Consider the following 11,280-nt stretch of genomic DNA (forward strand, 5'->3'; position numbering starts at 1 on the left):
GCATATATGTGGTTGAGGGAGACGGCCAAACGTAATAAATAAGTAAATTAGAAAGTGTTTCCGAGTGTGATAAAATCTATCAGAAAAACAGAGGTCAAGGAAAGGGTGAGGTGATGGAAGGTGGGGGGCGGCAGGATGCAGTTTTAAACAGAATAGTCAGAGTAGGTCTCCTGTGAACAAAAAACACCCAGAAGGTGAGGGAGCTGCTCCCTCCGACCTCCGAGGGAATGTGCGCGAAGCGGAGGGAAGAACTCGTGCAAGGCCCAAAGGCAGGTCTGTGCCTGACACGTCTGAAGAAGAGCAAGGGCGTCGGCACGTCCAGTCCTCTCCAGTGGACTGAGGAGGGAGGACAGTCACAGGAGATAAAGTCAGGAAGGAGACAGGCCAGATTGTGACAAGCCTTGAAGCCATTTAGAGGCTTGGGCATTTCTCCACAGAGGACGTCCTAGGACAGACATAGCAAGCTCACAGAGCACGGCAGAGGGAGTCTGACTGGAGAAGAGGGGGATCACGGTGAAAGAAATCCCTCTTCCTGATGGAATTTTGTTTATCTGTGACTCTCTGATCACCTTCACTAATTCTCCGCTTCATTCTCATTGGTATGAGAGCTTGGATGTCGTGTTAATTTGAAAAATCAGCCAAACATATATATCACTTGAATATTCCCAACTATAGATGATTTACAGGCACTAGAATCTTTTCTGAAGATGTCATCATCAAACTAAAATAAGGCACATTTTATAGTCTTGTCCTCTCTATACAGTTAATATTTTTAGAAATACTTATATTTGGATTTGACGTTGATTGTAAAATGAATACATTGAGAGCCCTCTGTAAAGGCGTGCCAGCAAAGAGAACTGGATTTTCCTTTCATGATAATGAAAAATTTTACATACTTAATGTAGGAAAATGGGATATTGAAAATGTGACCAAACATATTTGGCATTTTGAAGCCCTTGAACTTGGCAGAAGCTGTGAGGTGGGAATGGTTCTCTAATAGAGAGGTGCCCTCTCGTTCTGCCCACAGGGTGGCCACTTTGACCTGGCTGACCGGATGTTTCACAGTGTGCGTGAGGCCTGGTACTCAGCATCAAAGCACAACATGGCAGACGTAAAGGAGCTCATCCCAGAATTTTTTTACTTACCAGAATTCCTCTTCAATTCCAACAACTTTGATCTAGGTACGTTGAGCTCTGGTGCTATCTTAGGAATGTGAACCAGGAAAAGACCAGTAGAAATAAGTCATTTTTCTGAAGATTATCTGCAGCACACATTAAAAGAAAAAAATGCCTTGTGGTTTTAGTCATACTTATTTACTGTAATCAGATGTAAGTGATTACATAAAAGAAGAAAATAAATTTATGCCCCCAAAAAGCCGTTTCAAACCTTAGAGTGTGGTAGATGTCTAAGAGTTGACACGGATTACATAAGAAATTACATCAGATGTTCAGAATTTTGTTGTTTTGATGAAAAAAAGTCAAAGTGAAAATTTATTTGGAAATTTTACTACTGAAAATTTGTACTACCCTCATAGCCAAGAGTGGCCTGTCCACATTCTTCATGTGTTGTTTTAACCTCATACATTGCCTTACCAGTCTGTTTGTATGCTAATGTGTTTTAAAGTTAGAATTTCAGAATAACTTTAAGTCAGCTTCTTTTTTTCTTCTATGAGGGTCTTATTTTCTAGAAAAACAGAACCAAATCAGCATTTACAGAAGTGGAGAAAAATGTCATCTGTACTGTTTTTATATTATCTGGCAGCTAGAGGAAGTAGATTTGACTTCGGTTCCAGTTTTTTGGAACACATTTTGCTGATCTGTGCCTCTGAGTATTTCTTTTATAGCACATCAAAATTCCATTGTTTCCACTTCAGAATATTCCTCCCAGATATTGTCCTCTTTTCCTATTTTTTTAATATCCTGTAGTTTTTACTGTTTTTAAGAGTTCAGCATATAAATCATTACTAGCTTCACATTTTCATTAACATAAAATTCAGGGAAATATTTATGTCCTATACATTCAAGAGTTCTGTTCTTTTTATAAGGTTTTCTAAAAATGATTTTTATTTGTCTATCACCAGCCCTAACTCTGTGAAATGGAATTCAATGGGAAACATAGTAAGACTCTCTCAGCTGTCCCAGCAAAAGTCCTGAAATTGAGTCTCATTACACCTGCAGTTGGCCTTGAAGCTTGCCCTTGAACAGCTAAAGACACCAACTTCTAGAGCTTAGAGTTGGAGGAAGGGATGGTTTCTGCAAAGTCAGCAGTTGTCAACCTGTGGGTCACAATCCGCAAGACCCTTTCACAGGGGTCGCCTAAGACCATCAGAAAACACATTATGATTAATAACAATAGCAAAATTACAGTAGGAAGTAGCAACAAAAACAATTCTATGGTTGGGGGTCACCACAACATGCAGAACTATGTTAAAGGGTCGCGGCATTAGGAAGGTTGAGAACCACTGCATGGTCAGAATCTATTCTGTTGCAGAATCAACCAATGTGTGCTCAGCAGACTTTGAATGTGGATACACATTAGTGTTTTTTTATGTTCACTTAGAATTCACCTTTGGAGAATGCTGGCTTTTCCTCTAAGAACACCACTTTCAAAGGGAGACAGGTGGAGAGGTGTAGAAAGAGATACCCCAATCTCCCAGAAACACTGGGTCAGTCTGATAATCCATGTTGCAAAGGTGTTTGGACCAGACTGTTTACAAACCTACCAAACAGTCTGTAGCTCCTGTCATGTTTACCTTAACAAGTCGTCTTCCCTTCTTGAAATCAGACACTTTAAACACTGTTTGCATAAAAAGATGCAACAAGAAAACCTTTATAAGAAAACAGGGATAAATCTTCATGATCTTGAATTTGATAGTGAATTGTTAGATGTGATATTAAAAGAACAAGCAATAGCAACAAAAGATAACTTGGATGTTATCAGTGTTAAAGCCTTCTGTATCAAAAGACATTATTAAGAAAGTGAATGGACAATATATAGAATGGAAGAAAATGTTTACAAATCACATATCTGATAAGGTTCTAGTATCCAGGATAGAAACAATTTAAAATTCAACAACAAGGAAACAACCCAATTGAAAAATGGATAAAGGGGCCAGTCATAGTGGCTCAGACCTGTAATTCCAGCGCTTTGGGAGGCAGAAGGGTCACTTCAGACCAGGAGTTCAACACCAGCCTGGGTAACAGGACAGGGCCCCATCTCTACAAAAAATTAAAAGATTAGCCAGTCATGGTGGCACATGCCTATTGTCCTAGCTACTTAGGAGGCTGAGAGGGGAGGATCATTTGAGCCCACAGAGTTCGAGGTTGCAGTGAGTCGTGATTGTACCACTGAACTCTAGCCTGGGCAAAAGAGAGAGACCCTGTCTCTTTAGGAAAAAAAAAAGTGGGCAAAGAACTTGAATAGCTATTTCCCCCATTTTTCCAAATGGCCTGTAAATACATGAAAAAATGCTAAACACTCTTAGTCAATAGGGGCATGCAAATCAAAACCACGGTGAGGAACCACTTCACGTCCACTAGGACGGCTACAGTGGGGAACAGAAAGATGATAAGTGCTGGCAAGTATGTGGAAAGATTAGAACCTCATACATTGCTGGTGGGAACGTAAAAGGGTTTAGCCACAGTGGGACGCCATCTGGCAGTTCCTCACAAAGTTAAATGTAGAGATAACGTATGACTCCGCAGTTCTACTCCTAGGTACACAGGATGGAAAACAGGAACTCCCGTGAGTATGTGTAAGAGCATGTTGGTGTCAGCATTATTCACGGTGATCAAATGGCAGAAATGGCCCAGGTTCCTGTTCAGGGTTGATGGGTAAACAGAATGTAGCACATGTAAGGAAATATACTTAGCCGTGAAAATGAAGGAAGTTCCAATAGATGAATCTCAAAAACATGACGCCCAGTGAAAAAAGCCAGACAACACTGCAGTTCACATGGTGTACTACTCCTCTCAGGAAGTAGAGCAGCCAGCTCCACAGAGAGAGGGCACACAGTGGTGGTCTGGGCTGGGGGAGGGTGGCAGGAGGAGCAACCGATTAACCGTCACAGGGTTTGTCTGGGGGCAGTGAAAATGCCCTGGGACTAGACAGAAATGGCGCAGGGTAACACCGCACACCTACTGGACAGTACTGAATCACGCACTTTACAAGGTTTACTCCTATGTGAGTTTCACCTCAGTAGAAAAAACAAAATACCATTTGCCTCTTCACCCAGAAAGGATAAGTAAATTGGTGTAAAAGAAAAAGCACTTGAGTTTTTCCCTGGCCCGGAGATGATTAATATTCACCCTACATCCTTGGACGCACATGGAGGAAAGCTTTGCGACGCTTGATTTAGACCAAGAGTTTTCTACGGGCTGTGTTCCCTTTATGTCATTTTTAAATTATAGATAATGTTAATAAAATTATGTTACATAAGTATTTGGGAATTCTAGCAAACTTTTGGGAAGTAATTTGTACGTGAAGTTGCTTACTAACTATCAAAATATTAGGACTTGAGGCCATGCAGGGGGTGTGGAAGGTATGTGAGGAGGGAGGGTTCTAGTAACTTGATTTATTTTTATCTTAAGTTATATGGTAATTTTTCCAATCAAATTAAGACATTTCTGTAAACAATAAACTGTTTAGATCACCTACTTAATAGCACATCATAAATAAATCATCAAATAACAATGAAGAAGACAAATTTGTTTCTAAGGGAAATATTTCTCTTGGCTTTCACTTATATTTGGCTTGGTGTTGTAAAATTTGAACAACTGCACTTCTCTGTGAAAATTTCCAGTTCAACTATTTAACCAACTGCTGTTAAACTAGTCAGCATTTTTGTTTATAGAGTCATTTTTTATAATGATCTGATTAGTATCCATGAAAATTCTGTAGTGACTTTTTTGTGTATTTAAGAAAAAAAAGAAAGAAATACAGCTGAGGCTGTGTGCGGTGTCTCACCCCTATAAACCTAGCACTCTGGGAGTCTGAGGCAGGTAGAGTGCCTGAGCTTATGAGTTGGAGACCGGCCTGACCCAGAGCGAGACCTCGTCTTTAAAAATAGCCAGGTGGTGTGGCAGGCGCCTGTAGTCCCAGATACTTGGGAGGCCGAGGCAAGAGAATCACTTACGCCCAGGAGTTTGAGGTTGCTGTGAGCTGTGAAACCTGAGCACTCTACTGAGGGTGACAAAATGAGACTCTGTCTCAAAAAAAAAAAAGCAAAAAGAAAAAGAGTATTACTTTAGATGCCAACCCAATTTATTATTTTGTTGTAGATAGATTTCAAATATTACAAATATTAAAATACTTCAATATTTCAAATATAACAAATAGTTTCTCTAATATTGTAGATTATCTGGCTATGACTTAAACAGTTTTATGTGAAATAAATATTTTGTACTTTTTTTTTTTTTTTTTTTTTGAGATAGGGTCTGACTTTGCACCCAGGGCTGGAATGCAGTGGTACAATCATAGCTCACAGTAGCCTTGAATTCCTCAGCCCAAGTAATTGTCCCACCTCAACCTCACAAGTAGGTAGGATGACAGGCTAATTTTTCTAATTTTTGTATTTCCCAGGATGGTCTTGAACAGCCTCAAGCAGTCTTCCCTCCTTGGCCTCCCAAAGTGCTGGGATTACAGGCATGAACCACTGTGCCCAGCCTTATTTGTACCTTCCACAACACGTTTTTGTTTTTGTCTGATAGCACCATAGTATTTCCATATATTTTTTTCTGTTAAATGAGGAATTAACAGCAACAAATTATATTGTCTCAGACTTCATTTTTGTTTTGATGAGAATCCTTCTTTAAAATCCATATCAGTTTTACAGAGCTCTCTCTTGAGAATTGCAGAGTCAGAAATATGAGAAATCTCATGTATTACAAATATGTCCAGGAGACTTTAAACAGTAGCCCCAAATGTGCTATTGAAAAGGAGTCCTGCCATCAGCTAAATCTGAGAAATCAGTGTCTGATGTCCTTCTTAGCATGTTTGAACCTCTGCGGAGCGGTGCAGGAAGCAGCACCTGGGACTTTGTGTGACTCAGCACTTCCTGAAGACCCTTCCCGGTGAGGCCCACTGAGCCCTGCTGGTGCGTGGGGAGTGTTTCTGAAGGAGTGCTGTCCCAGCGCTGGGGAAATGCCAGAGTAGATGACCTCAGGCAGTCCTTTCAGGTGGTAAAATGTAGTTCTGGAGAGAATCTAACCTGCTACTTCTCTGCACTTTAATATGAAGGTTCTGTTTGTCACGTTCGTTCATTTTTTGTTTTGATGTATCCAACTGCACAGGCTGTAAACAAAATGGCACCAAGCTTGGTGACGTTATCCTTCCACCCTGGGCAAAAGGGGACCCTCGAGAATTCATCAGAGTCCACCGTGAGGTAATGGGAGCACACTTTGCAGTTACAATTGGATTTCATTTGGCCATGGGTCAGGATACAGAGGACCCTAAGCAGTGCATCCGCTGTTTATGTTACCAACACAGCAGTTGCCCTTTGTTTGCAGGGGATGTGCTCTAAGATCCCTAGAGGATGGCTGAGCTCATGAATAACACCTAACCTTACATGGACTTGCTTTGTCCTATACATGCCTACGTGTGCTAAAGCTGAATTTATAAATTAGGCATGGTAAGAAATTAACAGCAATAGGTAATAATACAATAGAACAATTATATACTGTAATGAAAACCATATGAATATGGTGATTCTTTCTCTCTCTTCCATAAAATATTGCAATATTTTTGGACTGTGGTTGACCATAGAGAACAGAAACTGCAGAAAACAAAACATGAGAAGAGGGTACAGGTGTGTTGTCTTTATGAATTTTGGGCATATTAGTTTTTGTTGCCCTCTGGCCGAGTTTCTTTTACTTTTTGAGCAAGTAGTAAATACCAGTCAGTGATTGAACCTGTCTTAAAATTACAGGCTCTGGAGTGTGATTACGTGAGCGCCCATCTACATGAGTGGATCGACTTAATCTTTGGCTATAAACAGCAAGGCCCTGCCGCGGTGGAAGCTGTGAATGTCTTCCATCATCTTTTCTATGAGGGCCAAGTGGATATCTACAACATAAATGACCCCCTGAAGGAGACAGCCACCATTGGGTTCATTAATAACTTCGGTCAGATCCCTAAACAGGTATGGATTTTTTTTTTCTTATCATCAGTATATTCTTTCATTTCATAAATTTTATAATATTTCTTTAGAAGTTAGATGATATTTAATAGTTGTTTAGACTAAGTTTATGAAGAACCATAAATATCACCTAATAGGTTTAACAGATTCCTAGATTTTTTTTTCTCACCTTCATAGTTCAGATAAATAGAAGTTTTGTTTAAAGAAAATTTTTATATGGACTAGTACTGGGTATACTTTCTTACATATGCACAAGATCTAGCAGCAGGGATCTTGTAGGTTACAGTCATGCAGAAAGGGCTTTGCATCCAGGAGCCAGTGGGAAGCCACTGCTGATTCTAAGTGTAGAAACAATAAGGTCATACTTCAGCTTTAGAAGTTTATTCTGTCCTATGTGCATGTCTCAAACACATGCACAGACACTGCAGGGGAACCAACCTGGGAGCAGAAGACCACTTAGAAAGCTACAGTAGTAGTTTAGAGAAGAGGTGACAATAGCAGATTATTGACGTAGGCGTGACAAGGGCTACACTGTGAGGCACATAGAAATGCTGAGGACGGGTGGTAGCTGCTCTCACACCATCCAGAACTCTCAGCACCCGGATACCGCGGCTTCCCATTTCATGTTCAGTGATGAGCAAACCTCCACGAAGAGACGTCATCCCTTCTGTCATCCCCTTCTGCGTCCCCATCATCCAGGGCACAGCGGGAAAGGTGCAGTGCACCAGGAGTGACCGCAGCCCAGCGTGGAGAAAGCGCTTGGCCGAGCTGGCCAGCCACCTACCTCTACCAAGCGCTGGCCACTTCAGCCCTGGGGTCTTCTCTGTTCCTGCTTTAGATGTTTCTCCTGGGCTCCTTTTTTGTAGACTTCCAGGATGGACACTTGAGAATACACGGAACAATAGCAAGTTTCTATACGTGGAAAAGCCATGATGGACAGCTGACCTGCCTCTAACCACACCATTCACAATGCAGCTGATCCCCTAATAAAGGAAACATTTTACTTTAAAGCACAATGCTTATTGATAAACTCTATCCACAGTTAAAGAATCTTAGTTACACCTTTATTTAGTTAAAACTTTGCACTTTCCTCAGATGGAAAGGGGCAGAAGCCATGTTTTACACCTTACAGGAAACAAATACACTGAACAAAAAACAAAACACACTGGGCTCAGCACCCGTGGCTCAAGCAGCTAAGGGCACCAGCCACATACACCTGAGCTGGCGGGTTCAAATCCAGCCCGGGCCCGCCAAACAACAATGACAGCTGCAACCAAAAAATAGCCAGGCATTGTGGCGGGCTCCTGTAGTCCCAGCTACTTGGGAGGCAGAGGCAGGAGAATCACTTGAGCCCAGGAGTTGGAGGTTGCTGTGAGCTGTGATGCCACGGCTCTCTACCCAGGGTGACAGCGTGAGGCTCTGTCTCAAAAAAAAAAAAACCCTCACACTGTTCCAATATTTCTGTGCTACTTTGGAATATAAGATATGGCCGGCAGTCTGGGAGAGATGGTGTGAATGCTGCTGCGTTTCTGGGGTTGGTTCCAATGACTCATAAATGGGATTATCTACTTGAAAGGTAGAGCTGAGAAAAATCTAGATTTTTGTGGTCACCATATGCAGACTTCTTTATCTCCTTGCCCCCTGGTGTGCTACTGTATACTTAGGTCTCATATAAAAGTTCTTTGGTGAATGTTTGTTCATGAATGTGCTTTAAAATGAGCCGTGATCCTAGGCCCCTATATGTAGATAAAATAGGAACAAGACACTTAAAGGGTTAGGAGCCTGAGATGTATGTACATCTGATTTTATACAAAGCCTTTTTCTGTTTTTGTTTTTCTCTTGGAAAGCCAGAATATCTGATCATGATCACAGAGTGTGATAGTATTTATTCATCTTAAGAATCATACATCTGGGGCAGTGCCTGTGGCTCAGAGGAGTAGGGCACCAGCCCCATATACCAGAGGTGGCGGGTTCAAACCCAGCCCTGGTCAAAAAAACTGCAAAAAAAATAGAATCATGCATCTAAGATTTTTCACATATCTTCCTCAAATACTAGTCCTCTGACAGATACTACTATATGCCTGTTTTGAAGATCTACAATAGTTGAAAAGCAGCAATATTCAATGTATGATAATATTTTTAACCCTGTGCAAATACTGAATGAAGAATCAAGATATGTTTTTCCTCTTTATTAGAAAGCAAAGTGAAAAGGTAATGATGTTCACACTTTTAGCAAATTAGTAGTATCTAAAAGACACCAAAGTGTTGCTAAATCACAAGAAATCCCTATTGAAACCAGAGATAATTCAATTTGAGAGAATGCCTGCCTCCCTCCAATGGCACACATGCTATTCAGCTACAAAGAATTGGTTAATCTGGCCAGGTGTCCTGGCTCATGCCTGTAATTCCAGCACTCTGGGAGGCCAAGGCTAGTGGATTACATGAGCTCAGGGGTTCAAGACCAGCCTGAGCAAGAGCAAGACCCCATCTCTAAAAACAGCCAGGCGTTGTGGCAGGCACCTGGAGTCCCAGGTCCTTAGGAGGCTAAGGCGAGAGAATCTCCTGAGCCCAAGAGTTTGAGGTTGCTGTGAGCTGTGACACCAGCATATTCCACACAGGGCAAGACAGGGAGACTCCATCTCAAAAAATAGTAATAAGTGTCAGTCCACTGTAGAAAACTTTTTTTTTTTTTGGAAAGTTACTATGAAAGCGCAGCTTTGAGCATGACCTAAGCTTTATTAGCATAGTCCCGTCCCGACTTACTAAGGTGTGAGTTCTCTGGCAACCTTCTTAGCCTCTTTGAATTCCTCTCTCAGTTATAAAATGGAGGTAACATGGTACCTTGTCGTTGTTATAAAGCTTGAGTGAAGTAAGAACATAATACCTAGCCAATAAAGGAACTCAGCAGATGTTATCGTTCATTATAAAGTATGTCATCTTTTTTTATACCAGTTATTTAAAAAACCTCATCCACCTAAGCGGGTGAGGAGTCGTCTCAACGGAGACAACGCAGGAATCTCTGTCCTACCAGGATCTACAAGTGACAAGATCTTTTTTCATCATCTAGACAACTTGAGGCCTTCTCTAACACCTGTAAAAGGCAAGATGGTGGGACTTTTGATGCATGACCTGATGGTATTATTTAATAATTCTATCTTAGCAGTAGCAAGTTTGTTTTTTGGCACTAGTGTAATTTGTACTGTGCACTTTCCGTTAAATCACCAAATTCTCAGTATTTTAGTCAGTATTTTCTTTTCTTCTTCTTTTGGCCTGTTGGATTTTGCATCAGAAAGAACCAAACAAGTTTCTTGGTAAGATGGTCAAAGCTCAAAAATATCAAAATCTTACAACTTTATTATGTAGAAAAACATTTATTCTAATTTTTTATTTTTATTTATATTCTACCTATCAGAAGTAAGAGGACATCATTTTTTATCTGCTAGTCTAATGAAATAGCCAAAAGCATTTTCTCAAGTAGACATTCCCCCTTAGAAAAATGTTTTGCAAAATCTTCTTTAAGTTGTCACTTAAAAATTCCAAGAATTGGCCAGGCGCAGTGGCTTACACCTGTAATCCTAGCACTCTGGGAGACTAAGGCAGGTGGATTGCCTGAGCTCAGGAGTTCAAGACCAGCTTGAGCAAGAGCAAGACCCCATCTCTAAAAATAGCCGGGCATTATGGTGGGTGCCTGTAGTCCCAGCTACTTGGGAGACTAAGGCAAGAAGATCGTTTGAGGTTGCTGTGAGCAATAATGCCACATCATTCTACTCCAGGGCAACTGAGTGAGACTCTGTCTTGGAAAGAAAAAGAAAAAAATTCCAAGAATTAAAAAGAAAATCCAATATTTAGAGCATCGAAATTTGGCTATCTTGATTGGCTGCCATGCTATACCACTCTGCCTCACTATATACTCAGCTCTGTGCCAGCTTCAGTCACTCCCAGAGACTGTTCTGGAGGACTGGTGTGGTCCGCAGAGTTCTGGTACAGAGCAAGAAGTCCATCCTTCTTTGAGAATACTGTGGCCTTCCTTAGAAGGTGCTAAAGACCAAGACAGGTTGGTGGGCTGTGTCCCTGTGACATTCTAGGAAGCCTCCTGGGTTACTCTTTGCAGTTCTAGGGAACAAGTGTCTAGAAGCAGGAAGGCT

At 41.1% G+C, this 11,280-nt stretch overlaps 1 protein-coding gene across 1 annotated transcript in view; it reads left to right on the forward strand.

The window, feature by feature from the left end:
* The window catches only part of WDFY3 (WD repeat and FYVE domain containing 3), a 290,805-nt gene that overhangs the window by 260,548 nt on the left and 18,977 nt on the right, over positions 1 to 11,280 (forward strand). Inside the window, exons 54-57 of the mRNA XM_023513344.1 lie at positions 1,028 to 1,181; positions 6,291 to 6,382; positions 6,926 to 7,138; positions 10,088 to 10,235. Coding sequence (XP_023369112.1) covers positions 1,028 to 1,181; positions 6,291 to 6,382; positions 6,926 to 7,138; positions 10,088 to 10,235 — 607 coding nt within the window. The remainder of the gene's footprint in view (positions 1 to 1,027; positions 1,182 to 6,290; positions 6,383 to 6,925; positions 7,139 to 10,087; positions 10,236 to 11,280) is intronic.

This window comes from Otolemur garnettii, unplaced genomic scaffold (assembly GCF_000181295.1).
Source record: "Otolemur garnettii isolate 467f Iridium unplaced genomic scaffold, OtoGar3 scaffold00039, whole genome shotgun sequence".
NCBI lineage: Eukaryota > Metazoa > Chordata > Mammalia > Primates > Galagidae > Otolemur > Otolemur garnettii.